The 17,316-nt window shown below is 38.8% G+C and overlaps 1 protein-coding gene across 5 annotated transcripts in view; it reads left to right on the top strand.

The window, feature by feature from the left end:
- Positions 1–17,316, top strand: part of EYA1 (EYA transcriptional coactivator and phosphatase 1) — a 151,831-nt gene that overhangs the window by 66,013 nt on the left and 68,502 nt on the right. For 4 of the 5 annotated variants that reach the window (XM_071737769.1, XM_071737768.1, XM_071737767.1 and 1 more), the window contains exons 2-5: positions 1,501–1,550; positions 2,961–3,088; positions 4,875–4,943; positions 15,455–15,535. In XM_071737769.1, coding sequence (XP_071593870.1) covers positions 1,501–1,550; positions 2,961–3,088; positions 4,875–4,943; positions 15,455–15,535 — 328 coding nt within the window. The remainder of the gene's footprint in view (positions 1–1,500; positions 1,551–2,960; positions 3,089–4,874; positions 4,944–15,454; positions 15,536–17,316) is intronic. The other variant, XM_071737770.1, reaches the window with a different exon arrangement.

Genomic DNA, 17,316 nt, shown 5'->3' with positions numbered 1-17,316 from the left:
ATTTGATTTGGCGTGCAATGATGTATTGAAAAGCACATTATGCAGTACTTTGAGTACCCAGTTATAAAAAGATTAATGTTTTTCAGCATGCATTATTGCATGCTTCTTGACATCATTTGTAATGTTTTACATTGCCTGTCTGCCCCTAGCAGTTGTTTACTTTTGCTAGTAGCAATTCTGCTCATGATTAAAAATAACAAAAAAAATTATAAATATAAATAAATAATAATAAAAAAAATCCTACGAGTGCATAAGTAGGTTTTGCTTGGATGATTTTTATGGCACTTAAAATGCCTCATCTCTCTTGTCTTTATTCTGTAATCATTTAAGAGATGTCAGTTCAGGTTGAATGGAAATGCACATGAAGGATTCTCCATGCAGACATTAAGAAGTTATATACCTTGCCTGGAGAAGCTTTTTTTTTTTTTTGCTTTTACACTAACAGTGTCCAGCAATGTATCTTCACCTGAATTTTATCATCTGTTGACAACTACAGGGAAGAGTCTGTTAGCAAAGCAAGAGTATTTTTCTAATAGGATATGAAAATCTATTGCTCACCTGAGTTATAAAAGAAGTCATTTTATTAAACTAGAAAATTATTGCCGGGCTTCCCAGTGGAACCAAATTTCTTTTCTCGATGAGTGACCTCAGAAGTAAATGCTACAACTTCCTCCTATTTTATTTAGCCAGAAGTGTTCTTTTAAGTAATTTTATCCGAATTCTCATTAGTGACTGGAATTTTTACAAGTAAGACCTTGTGCAATAATGCGTGGAGTTTTTATTTCAATAGCCCTAGCTGGAAATGGGTTTTGGAGAAGTTGTGTAATACCGTTGGTCATATATTGGAGATCTTTACACTAGGTAGACCTGCCCCTTCCTATCCTCCCCCCCCAAAAAAAATAGTGTCAGCCTTTCCAGCTTGCTTTGCTCCTGGCCTTTGGGGTGAGCTGACTTGCAGGTTCCCCACTGCCCAGGCACGAAGAAAGGGTGGTGAAGAGCAGAGGAAGAGGAAAGCCAACGTGATGAGGGCAAGAATCTGTCAAGAGTTAAGGGGAAGGGGAGAGAGAGAGGGAGGGAGGGAGAGGTGCCCCAGCCGGTGATATCAAGAGGCGAGAGGGGTGGAAGATGCTGGGGGGCTCGGGGCGGGAGAGGCTGCGGAGGCTCCGGCTGCCCTTGGCGGCGGGGTTACCTTGGCGGGGTGCGTGGCCGTGCCGTGGGAGGAGTGAGCCCCTCTGCAGCTGTCATGGGCCCCTGATGAATCACTATCCTGTCACTTGGCCGCCGTCCCCCTGTGCAGGGAGGAGGGAGAGACCTGCCGAGGAAACAACAGTTGAGCCTTCAATTTAAAGACAATATGCATTTCACGGCCACCGCGCCCTCCTCCTCTCCTTTTGGGTTTAAAGGACAGAATTGTCATCTGCAGTGATAGCCTTCCTTTAAATTAAGGCCTCATACTAAAGCAGGGTAATAGAGGCTTCTGTTTGTTTCCCTGGTTTACAGGTGCAAAAGTCCCAAACCGGTTCAGATGTTGCTGCTTCCTCAAGCTGCAGGTAAGGATTTGATCGAAAATTTCTATTTTTCTGCAAGCCTTTTTATTTATTTTTTTAACTTCAGCTGATAGGTAAATATTTACTCTTGTCTTCCGTATGAAGCAGATGAGTAAGTGCTGGAGCATCGCTTTTACGTGCATGCAGCCAAATCTGTGAGTTATAAGCATGTACACTTTTTCTGTAAATTGTTTGACTTTATGTTAGGTACTGGCTTTTCAAACTCATTCTGCCCTTTTTTATGTGTAGATTGGTTTAGGTAATGAAATACAAAAATGAAAGCTTTGAGTTAGAACTTGTGGTAATATCTCAGCTAAAATGTGAAAACTTCACAGCTACAGTGGCACTTATGCTTAAGGATATTTGTATCATTACTGTAGGAGGACTTTTTTTATATAATTTTAATAGTCTTTAAACGAGTCTAAGCATTTATTTTAAGCAGAAAAATTATTGGTTTAAATGCCTTTGAGGCACAGTAATCTATGAAATTTCTACTGGGAGCTATTACTTTGAGCACATTAAAGAACATTATCAAAAGTTTTAGGTATAAGGAAACAGAAGGATGGGGCACTTTGATCATAAGCTTCCCCAACATCAACCAAGAGATATGTGATGGTAGTGATGGCTGTTGGCTTTTTTATATAAGGCTGTTAACAACACAGATTGGAAATATTCATCTTCTTGTGTGCTGCATAAGCGTTTAAATTTTACTTTGAATCTGAATTGCTCTCTTCTTTATTTTGTCTAAGTGACAGCTGCTGAGATACGGCAGAGTGCTAAGGCAGACTAACGCCTGTATGGATTCACTGTATGTTGGTCATATCCCTTTTCAATTGGGCACGCTTTATGTAATCCACAAAGCAAACAAGTGAGCAGACATAATAATGTTTTAATGCTGCATTTGCTTCAACGGAAACAGAGGAACAATTAAGTAGTTTGCCAGAGTAAACACATACATCAGGAATATCTCATTCCCTGTCAGTAGATGATAGGTTTCCACAATTGCTCAAAGTGTTTTATTTGGTTTGGAGGCCCATTATATTGCCACTGAGTGGTAAATCTTGAAAAAAGAGTGTTAATTTGTTGTTAAGAGAATATCTGTCTTCATATAGTGGTGATTCTGCCTTTGTGTGTATCTTAAAAATACAGTGTGGTGTGAATGTTTAAAGTACAGTACTTCGTATCTTAATTCTATTCTCCTAGAATATGCAAAAATTGTTTCAGTATCTGGTCAGTCATGCTCGGGGCTACAAAAGGAGTTTAGCACAGGAGAAGATCGAGTTGGGAGAAGCTGTTCATTTTTTACCAAGTGTTTTCAGGATGCTGGTTAATAGCAGGCTGCGTCTCATATAGGTAATTCCTCTGTAATCCAGGCTGAATGTGTCACTAAAACTAGTTACATCTTGTTTTCAGGTCTATGGAAATGCAGGATCTAGCCAGCCCACATAGCCGACTAAGTGGTAGTAGTGAATCTCCCAGTGGTCCAAAACTTGATAACTCCCATATAAATAACAACTCCATGACACCCAATGGCACAGAAGGTGAGCCACCATTTTTTTTTAGTGCTTCATAGTTTGTTTTTCTTCTCCTTAGATTGCACTGGATTTTGTTGTGGTCAGTAAGCTCTATAGAGAAGCTGTTTTACTGTTTTAGGTGTTCTGTGGTGGTGTAATATGGTGTGAAGAGCCGATGTTCAGTGTTTATCTGTAGTTACTATTATCAAGTTTCAGAAATAGCTTTCATTCCAGTTTTGTATTCTTTTTGTGCAGAGGTTATATGTATTAAAAAAAAATTAAAAATCTGAAGGGGTAGTTTATTGAAGAGGAAAAAAGAAAAAAGGTTGTGTTTACAGCTGTTGTGCTATAAAATTCAGTCTTTCGTCTTTCTCACTATTCTGATATTTCTTTCCGTTCTCACTTTTTGCAAGCTCCTGAGGCTATGAAAGTTGTGTCAAGTAGGCTAATAAAGCTGAGTGTTGAAATTTCCTCAGGCTAGCTTGCTGCTCTGATGGAGTGGCCAAAATTCAAACAGGTGTAGTAATTCAATGGGGTAAACTGATATGTATTTTTCAAGAAGCAGTCAGGCAGTTGATAAGTTATGTTTGTTCTCAATAGAATACTAACAGCAGAACAACCTAGCAGCCTTGCCAATAATAAAGTACATATATATTGCATATATAATAATACGTAAAATGAAACACAGAAGGGTTTATATAATAAGCAGCAAAAAATACTCTTTCATTTCTATGGTAATAGTAGGAAAGATTGTACGTGACATTTAGCTAGCTATGTGAACACAGATTTTAATGCACTACTGAAAGAGAGTCACACAGCTTCAGTATTACTGTTCTGTGTCAATGTATAGTTAAACAACTGTTACAGCAAAGATCTGCCTTTTTTTCCTAGGAACTGGGTCATATTAGTGCTGTCAGACTGTTTAGGATTATGAACATGCATTGCATTCTTCCGGGAAAGGCACATGCCAATCAGACAGATGTCGTCCCCCCTCAATTCCCCAAACATCTCTGTTATTCATTCTAATTGGAGTCCTCTGTAGTGAGGAGGGTTTATGGGTTATCAGATTTGTGCCAGAGTTGGGTATAATTTACTTTTTTCTATTGCTGTAAAAGTATTGCTGCGATTAAGCTTTAAGGAAAAAAAAAATAGCTTTTTAAAGAACAAATGAAGTGCTTATAGTGTTAGTGCAATTTAAGCAGAAAAATATCTAATGGCCACAAATTAATCTTCTTCCTTTTAAATATCCAAGTATATTATTATATTTTTACATCCTATTTTTCATTTATATGCCAGTTTTAGTAAAGGATTAAATGGCTCAACCCTTTCAAATTAAAATTCCTCTATCTCATGACAGCCTTTGCTGTAAACTTCACAAGCTTCTGTACCTGCCCTGTAACTTGAAGGTTCTTTAGTAGCACAACAGTAGGGAGTGCTCCTTGAAAGACTGAAAGACACTCACCATCTGGCTCGACTTGTTGTTCCAAGTAGTTGTCGTGTGCAGGCGTAGACTCAGAAACGTGGGGTGCTTAATATTACTGTGTTAGGATATGAGTTGGATATTGTACCTATTCACACACTGACCTCAGGTGGCAAGTAATTTTGGAGTCATGTCCCATCTTCTAGGTAGGTATCAGAATTTATTGAAGAAAATGCATTAAACCCCGGTAACTTATTTATCTGACGCTAGAATTTTGAAGCTGGGGCTGATTCATTTGGGGTGAATTCTACCCGGAAAGCGCTAACTTGCAATGCATGTTTACCTTCTGAGATGAAGCCAAATGGTTTTCTTTTGTTTGCAATTTTCCCTCAGGTGACATGACCCTCCTCAGCACTGCAGACTGGTTGCTAAGCCCTAGCACACAGAGCCCCGCAGGTTTGGGTGGCTGCGGTGGGCGCAGCAGGCGTGGGCGCTCCGCATGCGTTTGCAGATCTTGTTCCAAAAAGTGTCCCCAGAAACAGCTTGTGCTTGGCGATTCTGGTCTAAACTTTCCCAATTGAAAATGCCTGTCTCTGATTGCTCTTAAGTGACAAAGAAGGAAAAAGTTCTTGAAAGAAATGTAATGGAGTAATTAGTTTCTGAATTAGACGTGTGCCAAGAGACAAAATTTCTAAGTGAAGCAGATGCCTAAGAATCCGAAGGTGGAATTTTTGACTGTTAATCTGTTTTATCTTGAGGAAGTGTTTGGTTTGGGTTCCTTGAGCTGCTAAACAGGCTTAAGAAAAAAATTGACTGAATGAAGCAAGGCTTTGTTATTTTATTTTAATGAAGGGTGAAGTAGAATTATTTTTTCTGAGATTCTTGAAGCAGAATCCTGCTGAGACACAAGTGGCAGATTGTAAGGATGCAGTTGTAAGAGCTTGCCAAACTCCTTTCTGAAAATGCTGCAGTGTGGTTTTGCTTGCTTGTTGCATGCGGAGTGGAGATGTGGATTGTTGAACCTTCACATGTTAAATTTAATATGTGAAACCAGCTTCTAATCTGCTACACACTCATTCTCACTAATACGGAAAAGCCCTCCTTTTCTGGCATAAGGGACCTTCATGTGAATTAGAAACAGGGCCTCTAGGTATTTGCATGTTATAAATATCTTGTAAAGATATGTTAAATTTGATTTGACTATGGGTGTGATTTCGGCAGCTTTCCATACCCTGAAGTGCAGGATATGTTCACTAGAAGAGGGTGAGGAAAATAAAAAATCCCCACAACCTGTCCCAGAATGAAATGGCCTCATTTCAAACAAGTTTTCATTAATTCCTCTAAGGCACACTTTCAGACTTGTCTCTTATTGATGTCGTTCTACAAGAGGATGTGGTTGGAAGATAGCTCACTGTTATTGGCTAATATAGCTTCACACTTAGTGGTAAATTTTCAAAGCACTGAATTAATTGTGTGATTGGGTCTGAGTTTAATTTCTGCAAGCAGCTTTTATGTAATCACTCTTTGTGTGCTTAGTTTCACCTTGGTAGGGCAAAATTACTCTAGTGCAGGACTGACCAGGTAGTGCTGGCCAAGGACTGCAGCTGAAGAAATCCAGGGAGTTTTAGGTGACTGCTATTTCCTTGTATCTAAATATTTTTAAACAGATTTACTACTTTTTGTCTCACATGGCAATTTCTCTATAGGATTCTTTTAGAGGATAGTGATTTCTGTAGAACAAACTATCCTTTAAGTTTATAGCAGATCATGAGTCAGTCTTCATAGCTCAGGATGTATGTGTGGCAGGGGGAAAAGTACCATTTCCTTAATATTTTGATTTAAAAGTAAAATCACAGCTGATAAAAAGTAGTTACTCTGATGGTGTTAGGTTTTTTCCTTCCTCTTCTCTGGGCAAGACAGCATGTTCTTCAGACCAGTGATGGGGAAGTAACAAGGAAATTATAGACCTTGACCAGTCAGAAATTTCCCAGGATCAAATGCAGAGGAGTAACACTAAAATGCCTGTCTAAAAGCACTCAGAAAAATGAGTCCTGGCATGCCAAGGTGGTGCTGATGATATAAATACAGTGGTATTTCAGTTTTCTGTGATCTCTAAGTGTTTTTCCACAAAATGCCCTCTGTTGCAGGGAGAAACAGACACTGGACACCATTAAAATTTTGGCCCTGTATGACTTGCCTAAGAAAATCTGTTAAAAAAAAAAAAAAAAAAAAAAAAGGATTGAAGTAGGGATCACAATGTTCATAGTTGTGCCTTATCTCTAATCTTCCTTTCTCAGCAAATTACTGAGGTGAGTTGATACTGAAGGAGTTAAAGAAACAATAACAACAGAAGCTAATAAAATTGCCATTTGTTAAGTTTTATCAGACAACTAGTGGCTATTGCAACAGCAATGCTCACTTTGGTAGATAGATTTCAGAGGGGAAAGGCTGCAAGCAACCAATTTGAGAAGAACAGCAAAGCTGTTTTCCAAAGCAGAGAAGTGCATCCAGTTTCTGCCTACAGTGATCTTTACTTTTATCTTAAGAATGTAAATCAGTTCTGATGGATTACATAGAGTAAGAAACAGAAGCCTGTGGCCCATCGTGATGATGTTTTATGCAGCTAGAATGAAAAATAATAGATGAAGACTAGGAGAAAGAGCAGTGTTTTCCAAGCATCTAAACTTCATTTACATTAGAATTATGGAGCTGCTTCTGCCCTCATTTTTGAGCATTCAGGAGGAAGAAGAGAAGGCATTTTCATATCAAGCAGGAAGGAAAAATGGCTAACAATCTGAAGATCAGATTTTCAAAGATACATAAGAAGGGGGGCTTCAAAGGAAGTTGGACATCAAAATTCCTTTGGAAAAAAAAAAAGATTCTCACTCTTTAAGTACCTGCTGCAACATGAGAATGAGATCCCACACAAAGGCATTCAAAGTTCCCTACTATGTGACTATCTGATGGGTGGCCATTAGAAAGGTTGTTTTAAGTCTGGTGAACATAAATCCATCTTCAGGGGTTCAAAAGGCAGTGCTGTGTAGAATGTTCATTGTTGAGTTGCAATAATATAGAATGGAGAAAAAATTTGGGTATTTCCTGAAATAATAGTGGAATCCGTAGCCTGAGTATGAGCATTTTTACAGCGCATAATGTAGATTTCTTTAAGTAAATGATATTTTCACAATCTGTTGTAATTCTAACAATACTTTGTAGTGCTTCAAATAGTCTTTCAGTATTGCAATCAAGCCTGAACATTGGCAGTCAAAACTTTTTTTTTTTGCATGTTATTAATATTTTTAATAGCTATTCATAATTTTTTGTACTTTGGGCTGCAATGTTTCAGTAGGTTGTGACAATCAGACAAAATTATTCTCCTTTGGGAGATATTTGAGTTCTGGTATCTTTTAATTGCCCATTTTTGGAGTTTCTGCCAATTATGTATGCTGAAATTTCTAGACTTGTGTTTGTGATTATAAGCTTGATGGTAGGAAACTTGTAACAGATGAAGGGATACCTCTATATTTAGGCATCCTGAAATAATAGCTCGGTAAAGGTGAACCTAATTTTTGCCTTTAAGCAGAGCTTTAGAATCAAGAGCTATGGATGGTAAATGCAGGACAATTGTGTGGCCAGAGGCAGAGTTTGTCGTGGTCCCAGGCCCCAGACTGGAAAACCAACCTGGGGGTCTGTAGGGACTGGTAATCTGGTCTTCTACCTGCCACCACTTCTGAAGGATAAAATGCAGATATACATCACTCTGCCCATTTATGTGGACGCAAGGGGCTGACTTGAACCTTTTCTTTTCTTCCGTGCTCTTCACCTTTTTCTTCTCTCTGTATTACATTGGCTTCCTTCCAGACTCTTAGTCTTATCTGAGCTTTTATTCTCCTGCTTCCCTAAGAATCCTTCGGTCTGTTCTGAGCACATGTAGCATAATGCTCTATTATTCCTCTTGCATAGATTTTTGGCCAGTGAAATAATGTGTCTGCTTCTCTGTTGTTCAGTCGCACTCCTGTTGCAAGATCTTGAGGAGAGGACTGGCTAATTGATATTTATATATTTATTGTCTTTTCTGTATGTATGTGCATTTGTTTGTGAAAGCTTCACCTTTTTTTTTCCTCCGTAACATTTTCCTGATAGAAAACACTTCATTTAAATGAAAAGCCAACAGCAGTACTCATTCCCACAGACACCCGAGGGAAATAAAATACTCTAAATGACAAAGGACTTTTAAAAAAATGAAAAAGAATGGAATATTTTGGAAGGACCATTCTTTTAAGATAATCTATTTTTGTAAGCTTCTCATAAATGGTTTTGCAGCCCATGCTATGCCAGTCCATGGATGGGGCATGGTGGTGTGAGAGCACCTTCTGAATGTGTCCCAGGGTCCCAGAGCCCCACTGGCACAGTGACATTGCAGGATGCAGGATGTCAGGAACCTGTGAAGGTACTCACTGCTTCACCAAAAACTGGAACTGCAACACATCTTGCTAAGTGCAGCATCTTTCCAGCCTGTTAAGCACAATCTGCATGTATGTGTTTGCCTGACTGCCCATCATAAGATAGAAATACCATGTGCTTGGTCAGTAATACAGACAAGAAGGAAATTCAGCCCCTGCTGTCAGCATGCACCAAAAGAAACTCTAGGGAACAGGAGTAGGACATCTAAATCTAGTCTTAAGGTCAGTAGGGTGATATTTGAAAATCATTACCAACTTCACCTACTTTTGACCTTTTAGATGATTTAGCACTTCCATTTGCATCTTGTGGTCCTCTGAGGGGGTTTGCTTATCATAGGTAGATAAAAAAGCATGAAACTTGGTTTCTGTTCAGGGCTAGCTGGATCATCTGATTCCTGGTCAGTGAGTGAAGTACTTGTGCCAGCTGGTTTGATGAGACAAGCTGGGGAGATTTCTGCTACTGCTAGGTAGGGGAATGCAAGAGGGGAATGCAAGCTGGAGTTATCCTTCTTAGCCCTGGTAAATTTGCCTTAGATTCTGGCAGACCTGGAGTTCAAATCCTGGACCAAAATTAGAGGGTATTATTTCCCACTTGAGAAAGGTCCCACCCGCTTCATCATTCTGTTCCTGACTTCATGGCTCAGTCTTGTGTCCTCTAGACCTAAATGGCAGATTGGTCTTGAGTTCTCCATGGTGCTCTCTGTTCAGTTGAAGTCCTTCATGTTTCCAGAAGGTAGCTGAAGTCAGCCTTAAAAAACAATCAACCTTTGCCATCAGTGGCTGGGGCTGTGATGCTCTGTAGTCATTTTGTGTGGCTTTGGTTAAAGAGTACAGATGCTTTATACAGACATAGTCCAAACTGCTACACATGTGCAGGGGAGTTTCCATGGTCAATCCAGGATTTAAGAAGTCAGAAAAAGAAAGAAAAAAAAAAAGAGAAAAAAAAAAAAGAAAAATTAAAAATGGAAATAGGCCATAATGCCTCTAAAAGGATTATTTCTGGATCTATGCTGGCTCTCTAATGACAAGAGAGGTACAATCATTTGATATAAATTGACAAGTGAGTGTGAAGGGGTAAGAACATTAGTTAGACTCTTAGACTCAGATATTCTCATCTGCAAACTGCAGTAAATGAGAGTGTTTTAATCCATGATTGTAGATTATACCTTCATCAGTTATTATACCTTGATAAATGCTATCGATCTTGTCCCCACCCAGAAGGTTATGAATTTTCTGATTTTGCACTGCAGTCGTGATGCCATTTTTTGGGTAAATTTTAAATTTTTACTGCTGAATGAGAAGGTGCAATGATGTTGAAGGTCCTTCAGGTGGATGAGGGTGGTGGGGGAACTGTACATGCAGTGAGTTAGGTGTTAGCCACAGCCCTGTGGGTAACTGTAGTTTTAAAATCTTTTAACATCAGAAGTGGGGAGAGCAGGAAACAGTCTGGGCTTGAACTAGAATTTGCTGCTTTGAGCAGGGACTTTCTTTGAAAACTAAACATAAATTTAGGCTGGAAATTACCTTGTAGTAATTATCTCCTGGTAATTTCCAGACGATGGGTTTCAGCAAGAGTCCTCTGTTTCGAGAAACAGGAGCAAGAAAATTTATTTAGCTTCATGGTCAGGAGTTGATGAGTTGATAGTCTGTGATAAAAAAAGAAAATAATGTCCTGGATAGGAATTAGTATAATTGACTAGCCTGTTTATTAGTAAGTTATAACCTTTAGTAACCTGTTTATAATGGCAAGATTCTCCAGAACAAGCAGAGGAGAGTTTGCATAAAAAGATGCAAAATACCATCAGCTCAGAGAGTCAAAATAGAATTTTTTGTCCTGTTGTTAGTGACAGTCGTGTTTGAGCTTTCAGGTGAGCTTTAGGATTTTAGTGGGTACAGAAAAGAGGTGGTATCAAGGAAAATAGTGTATGAATAGTATTGGACGCATAAAATACTCGATCACGAATCCTCCCTGGTATTTAGCTGCTAATGTTATTTGAAGATATCACCTTGAGACCAAATGAAAATAGGGATGGAGGTTGTATTTTTATGTATGTCTTTAAATGAAATAACAGCCTCACTTACATTGTTGAGAAACTTTGTGCCCTGTGAACACTGAGAGCTGTAAGCCAGGAATGATTTAATTTTGCCCACTTATTCATATAATACAAAGATTATAATGTTTTAGGATTAATTCAGTCTTAAAACTGAGAAATTAAAACCAATTTAATGTCAGCCATGTTTACATTATTTCCATCACTGTTTAATGTATATAACAGCTTTTAAAAAAGACTAGTTCAGTTGAGCAAACCTTATATGTATTTTAGATGGTCAAATTTTTTTTTATTAAACCCCCTACTTTTTGCATGCTTGAAAGTTCAATCTTTAGAATGTGCTCATATGACTTTTGTGTTAGGAATTGGGGAAATGTTAGGTCTCTAAATCCAGATTTAAGAAAGCCAGCATTCCTCATACCACCCATCACTGTTTTGTAAGCTGTGACAAGCTGTGAACTCAAAGTTTTTACTTGGCCAATGAACCACATGAACTTGTGGGTTCTGATCTGAAGTTCTGCCTCTTGGTGGAGTTCAGGAACTGCCATGTAATTAATTTTTAAGCACCTTATGTAAAACAGCTGACAATACAGGGCAGATTGCACTTTTTAGTCTCTGTCTTAATAAATATCTTGAAAGTGACTATAACATCAAATCAACAGTTATGCTATCTCAGAATTTTTTTACTTATTTTCTTAGACCTATTATGTGGTTTATTGTCTGCTACTCCTATTTTTCTATTCATCTGTTGCTTTCTTATCCACTTTTTAAATCAAGTCTTTAGAATCTCATAAATGACTAGAAAAAGAAAGGAAGAAAAATGTCTCTCTTTTGGCATAGCTTAAGTTCCTTAGTATATAAATCAAATCTTGTTCTAAATAATAATTTCATTTTTGCAGAAGATTAGGAATACATTAGGTTTCTTCCTTCTTGTTGGTAATCTGTTTTATTACGTGAGTGGTTTTAATGGCAATAAAATTTAGTAGCATATTGCTAAATCAGAGTCTTTCTCTATAATGCAGATCTGATAATTCTCCACCTCTCTGCTTGCAGCAATGTTCTTTATTAAGGTGTCAATATTTCCACTGGTTGCCCAGCATCATCCTATGAAAGCTTAGGATAGGCTGCAGGATGTTAATTGTCATGGAAAATGTGGAGAGCAGAAATCCAGAGCATGCTTAAGGAGCAGGCAGGAGGGCCAGATCCATGTCCTTCCAAAGCTTTGCTTCTTTGGACAGCTCCACACATTTCTCATGATGGACACGGATTACTGATGTGCTGCTGTGATGTAGTGGCAGAGTTGTAACCTTAGGAAAACTTCACAGATCTCTTTCCCTGTGATTCTGGGGGAAATGTGCTCCACTGCAGGTCAGTTTGTGACTTGTGAGACCTTCCTCTGCAGTGAGATTCCACATGGTAAATATTTCCCATTGGTAAACCAGTTCACTGTTTCTTTCATGCTTTCATCCTCTCGAAATATTTTTAGGCTCAGATAGAAGGAAATACACAGTCCTTTTCTGGCATTGTGATTAAAACACTAGGGAATGGAGGGCTTTTCAGTTCCTATCCATCTTTATTAAATTCCCAACTAGCTGCAGTTCAAAGGTCTGTTAAGGTCATGGTTGGTCTTAAAGATGGCATGGTAGGATTTATTTGTTATCACTTTGCTAATGGGTACAGAGATGAAGGAACAGACTTCCTTATCCCACTTTTTTATATATTCAGGAAACACAACAGCAGAGAGAGCAGACATAAGTAAAAGTTTCTATGAAAAACTTGTAAGCATCTCACTCAGCAATTAGAATTAATTTACATTTAAAGTCACTGTAGTGTATATGGTTTCCTGTGTCTTTAAAAGTAGTAGGCTTAGTAAACAGAATTCAGTTATAAACATCGCTGCACTGAAATATTGCTCAATAGTCATACAGAACAGAAATTCTATTTTGATGAGGTTTTTCCCAAAATGGTATCTGAGAGGATCTGAGATACAAGGATCTGAGATACTGGTAAATGGCAAACAGTGCATGTGAAGCAGGCTTTTAAATGAACAGCAATAGAGGCGGTTGCATCTATTTCAAAAGAAATTATACTAAAAATCTTTATATAAAACAAATGGTACTCTGTGTCTCTGTGCTGTGTGGGGTAGCTCAGCATAGTCATTGGGCTGCTGGTTTATGGTGATTCAAACAAAGTTATTTTATTTCATAAGGAATAGAGAAAAATTGTTGTTTCAGTAAAGAAGAGGGGAAGAGTTTGCAGACAGCATACACTGAAATCTTCACCCTTTACCCAGGTTAGGGTCATCTGTCTTATCTTCCTCTCCTTTCTTGCTCCACAGCTGTCAGCTATAGAGAAAAGTATCTTTCATTGCTATTTCCAAAAGTATGACTGCATAATGGAAACTAGGTATGGGTAGACATGCTGGAGTAGTTTGCGTAGGAAACTCTAGTCTGACTGTAAAATTAAGTTGTGATAAACTAAGAAAAAGCAGAAGATAATGAAGATGCCATGATTCTTGATGTCTATATTAACAAACAGTAAAAGTTGCTGTAAAAATCTGTAGGTTTCTGGAAAATCACTTAGTATCCTAAGTGCTTTGCAACAGGTATTCTGTTGCATTGGTGTGTTAGACTTTCAGTGTTTAGTTATGCAATGGATACTGGATCTGTTATATGTGGTGTTTTTAAGAAATACTTTTGTAATGTAGTTGTAGTTCATATTATGAGTGCACCCTTGAAGTGGCCACCCCTTCTTACCACATCTTAATTCACCTCATGGAGTCTCTTGGACTTCACTTCTTTCAAAAATGGTGCTCTACAGGATTACAGATCATGTTCTCCAGCTGCTGATGGACACTTCCTCCTTGGGACAAGACTAAACCTAGCATAAATAACCCTCCAAAAATGTCTAAACTATGGAAACTGGATCCTCTGCACCAACTATTTCACTCCATGAAGCTTTTCTTGCTGGGCTGCACTGCTTGCTAATGCAGATATAGCAAAGATTTGTGTGGAATTAGTATTGATCTGAGCTGGCATGCACAGACAAAACATCTTGCATGAGAATAAAAGACAGTGGTGGCAGACTAGTAAAATCTTCAGAGATTGCATGTAAATCCCATTGATGAAGTCAGGTGAAGGGCATACTGAGGCATGTGGAAATAAGAATTTGGGTTGGCAAGGGAAGGAAAGGTCCTTTCTCAAAAGTGGAAATTGCCTCTACCCCACCCTTCACAAACCTGGTACCAAAAGGGTTTCTACTAGTGATCATCCCCATTCCTGAACACCTATGGATAGACAAACATATGTGCATGCATGCACACCAAAGTCCAGATGACATGTAGGCTTTACACATCAAATAGGGTGCACTTTACCTTGCTGTTCTTGGATTGGTTTTCTGCAGTGTTACTGACCTGCCTGGCTAAAAGGTCGGGAATGCACCAGCCCTGGTGTGTGGGAAGCAGTGACCGTGTGTGTCAACAAGAGTGAGAGCAGTGGCATGTTGATAATAAGAGCAGCTCCCTTGTTTTCTGAAATATCATCCTCGGTTGCTTTTGGTGTGCTGTAACTCCAAAAGTTAAAAATGTGTTTGAGAGATTGCCGTGCTGATCTGGTAACTTGCAGAGAGTAGGTATTCTGCCTGTTTGCATCCATGCCAGGTCAGCCTCATCCTTGCTCCGTGGACTGGAATTCTGTTTTTAATGAGATTGCACAAGAGGAACAGAAAGAAAAAATTGTTTATTTAATTGAGGCTTTATTTCAAGTTATTAGTAATTAATTATGAAGCACCATGAGCCAGGAGAGAATCTCTCTTAATATTCTTTTTTACCTCCTGACAGCCAAGCTGGGTCATGGGTACAGAGGGAATAAGTGTAAAAGCATTCCTTGAAGTATCTGGTGATTACATCCCCTTCATTTATTCAGCATTGCTGAGAAATCCACCATGAGGAAAGTGTTTTACATCATCACAAATTCTCATTTTTTTCATCTAAAATGTTACTTAAATGGAAAAAAAAATTGAGCAGGCCTCAGAAAAAAATAATTTAATAATTATTTCCTTTTTTGTCTTTGTGCAAATTGCTGTCTTTCAAGCTTGTAAATGTCTGTATGACCTGATCTAAAAGTGAACCCTTATTGTTGGGTCTGCAGGATTAAGAGGAATCAGGACAGGTGCAGAGAGTTGCATGGGGACTTCTGGTTTGTCACAGTGGCTCTTATTCCTTGGGGACAGAAATAACCCTCTTGATCATTGTATATGTATGTGTAAATCATAGCTGCCAGTACTTTGCATTGTTTGTATATACAAATACATAAAATGCAAAATATCGATAGCCATGACTTCAAACATTTTTGGCAGATTTTTTTTTTTAAATTGAATTTGTGGCTGCAGTGAGTGTGTGTGCATGCGTGTGCAAGAATATTAGGTGCATATAGAATATATTTTATTTATATTTCTATAGTTAAAACAGAACCAATGAGCAGCAGTGAGATTGCTACTACCACTACCACAGACGGGTCTTTAGACAATTTCTCAGGATCAGGTAAGGAATAAACAAAGGTTTTAAGCTCAGCGTTTTTTTCATTTACTATTTTCTAATCCCATGTGGTCTAAACGTGTGCACAGCTGTTAAAAAGCCTTGTGCACTTCACAGCTAATGCCTATTTCTGTTCATCTTACTCAGACAGTGTAAGTCAATAGGAGTTTTCCCCGAGTAAGGAGCATTACAGCATCAGGCTTATTAATGTCCATTGGTGTCTTCGGTGGGAGTCTGACTAGGGAGTATTCTGGCCCAGAGTAATTACTCTTCTCTTTTCTGTGAGTAAACATACCTGCCTCTGTGATTAGTGTTGTAATTGAGGGGTAGGTCTCCCTCATGTATTATAATTTATTATTATGAAGGTATTCATTCTTTCGTTAGGCTTTTTTGCTTCCTGGAAGCCAAACACGTCTTTACTTCTAGCATAGAGGGGATAAACACTGTGAGAAAATCCTAAGATGTTTGCACGGTTTTGCATACCTGTGGATTAACTGTGGTATTTCTAGCACTTAGTTTTTATGGTGCAAATCAAATAAAAAAGTATCTAATACTATGTTGTGGGATTATATTTACAGAGTAGCAAATTTTCTGAACTTGCCAGGGCCCCCGTTTTCTGCGCGTGCTGTTGAGTACGAAAGTATCAGATCTGATAGCCAAAAAAAAATTTTAAAAAAGGGTTTCTAGTGCATTTAAAATCCCTGAAAGAAGAAAAGGTAGTTTGTTTAATAGCAGTGATGATCTGACTAAAGGTCGGACCGTGACATTTGGCGTATCTGCAGCCTTACAGGCCAGAGAGAGAAAAACTATCAGGTGTGGAAGGCACGGGAAAGAGATTCTCTGCTTCCCTCCACGCTTCACCAGATCTCCTGGAGTGTAAAGATGATGGATTTTCCCTGTAGTTGGCCAGGAAAGGGGTAGCTGGCGAAGGGTAATTATCCGTGCCTTGTTTATTTCCAAGTACTTAGCAATAGGGCCTGTTGTTTCTCCGGCTGTCTGATTTTACAGTAGTCTCATAACCTGCCGCTGACCCCTTCCTGGCAAAGGCTTCAAAACCAGCCTGGGGGCCTGAAGGAGAAATGGCACCCAAACAGTAACCAGAGAGGGATGGGCTCCCAAAAGTACTGACCAGAGCAGAGCATGCTGACACATCTGATGTGTTGTAAGCAGCACCCAAAAATACCAAAAAGAACCTGGGGTGGGTTGGCTTTATTGCACGTGTGTGTCAGCAGTGGTGGGGTGGCCGGGGATGCTGTCACTATGCAGCCCCCAAGCCTGAGGTGTTTCCCTAAGAACATTTGCACATCAGCTGTGACATCCTGATGCCATGCTGACTGTTTTGGAGGTCTGAAAGCGTTTTGGAAAGCAGAAAAGATGGGGGGGGTTGAAAGAGAAGGAAATGGCAGATAGTACCACGTTATCTGTATTATGAAATAATTTTTTGCAAAAAAAGAGGCGCGTGCTCTGAAGCCGGCCATGTGTTTTTAATCGAGACATGCATAAAGCTCCTTCATAAAATGTAGGTCTTAAAAATTCTGAAAGTTCATAAAACGTTGCACTCGAGATATCAATAATCCTTTGAAAATACGAAGAGAAATGTTTCCATTAGGAAATAGGTTGTTTGCATTAAGAATGTTGTCCGTGTGTGAGTAAAGAATAAACTATTGCTCAGGAGCTGTACAAAGGGGCAATTTAGTCTTTAAAATCTGTAATCAAGATTTTAATGTTAAGCACTCTTGTATAGTTCCTGATAAAATATTAGTTTGTATCTAAGGCAGCAATGATAT

This window comes from Heliangelus exortis, chromosome 2 (assembly GCF_036169615.1).
Source record: "Heliangelus exortis chromosome 2, bHelExo1.hap1, whole genome shotgun sequence".
In the NCBI taxonomy this organism is placed as follows: Eukaryota; Metazoa; Chordata; class Aves; order Apodiformes; family Trochilidae; genus Heliangelus; species Heliangelus exortis.
Note: the sequence above shows the minus strand (reverse complement) of the source record. Positions and strands in the feature narration are given on the sequence as shown.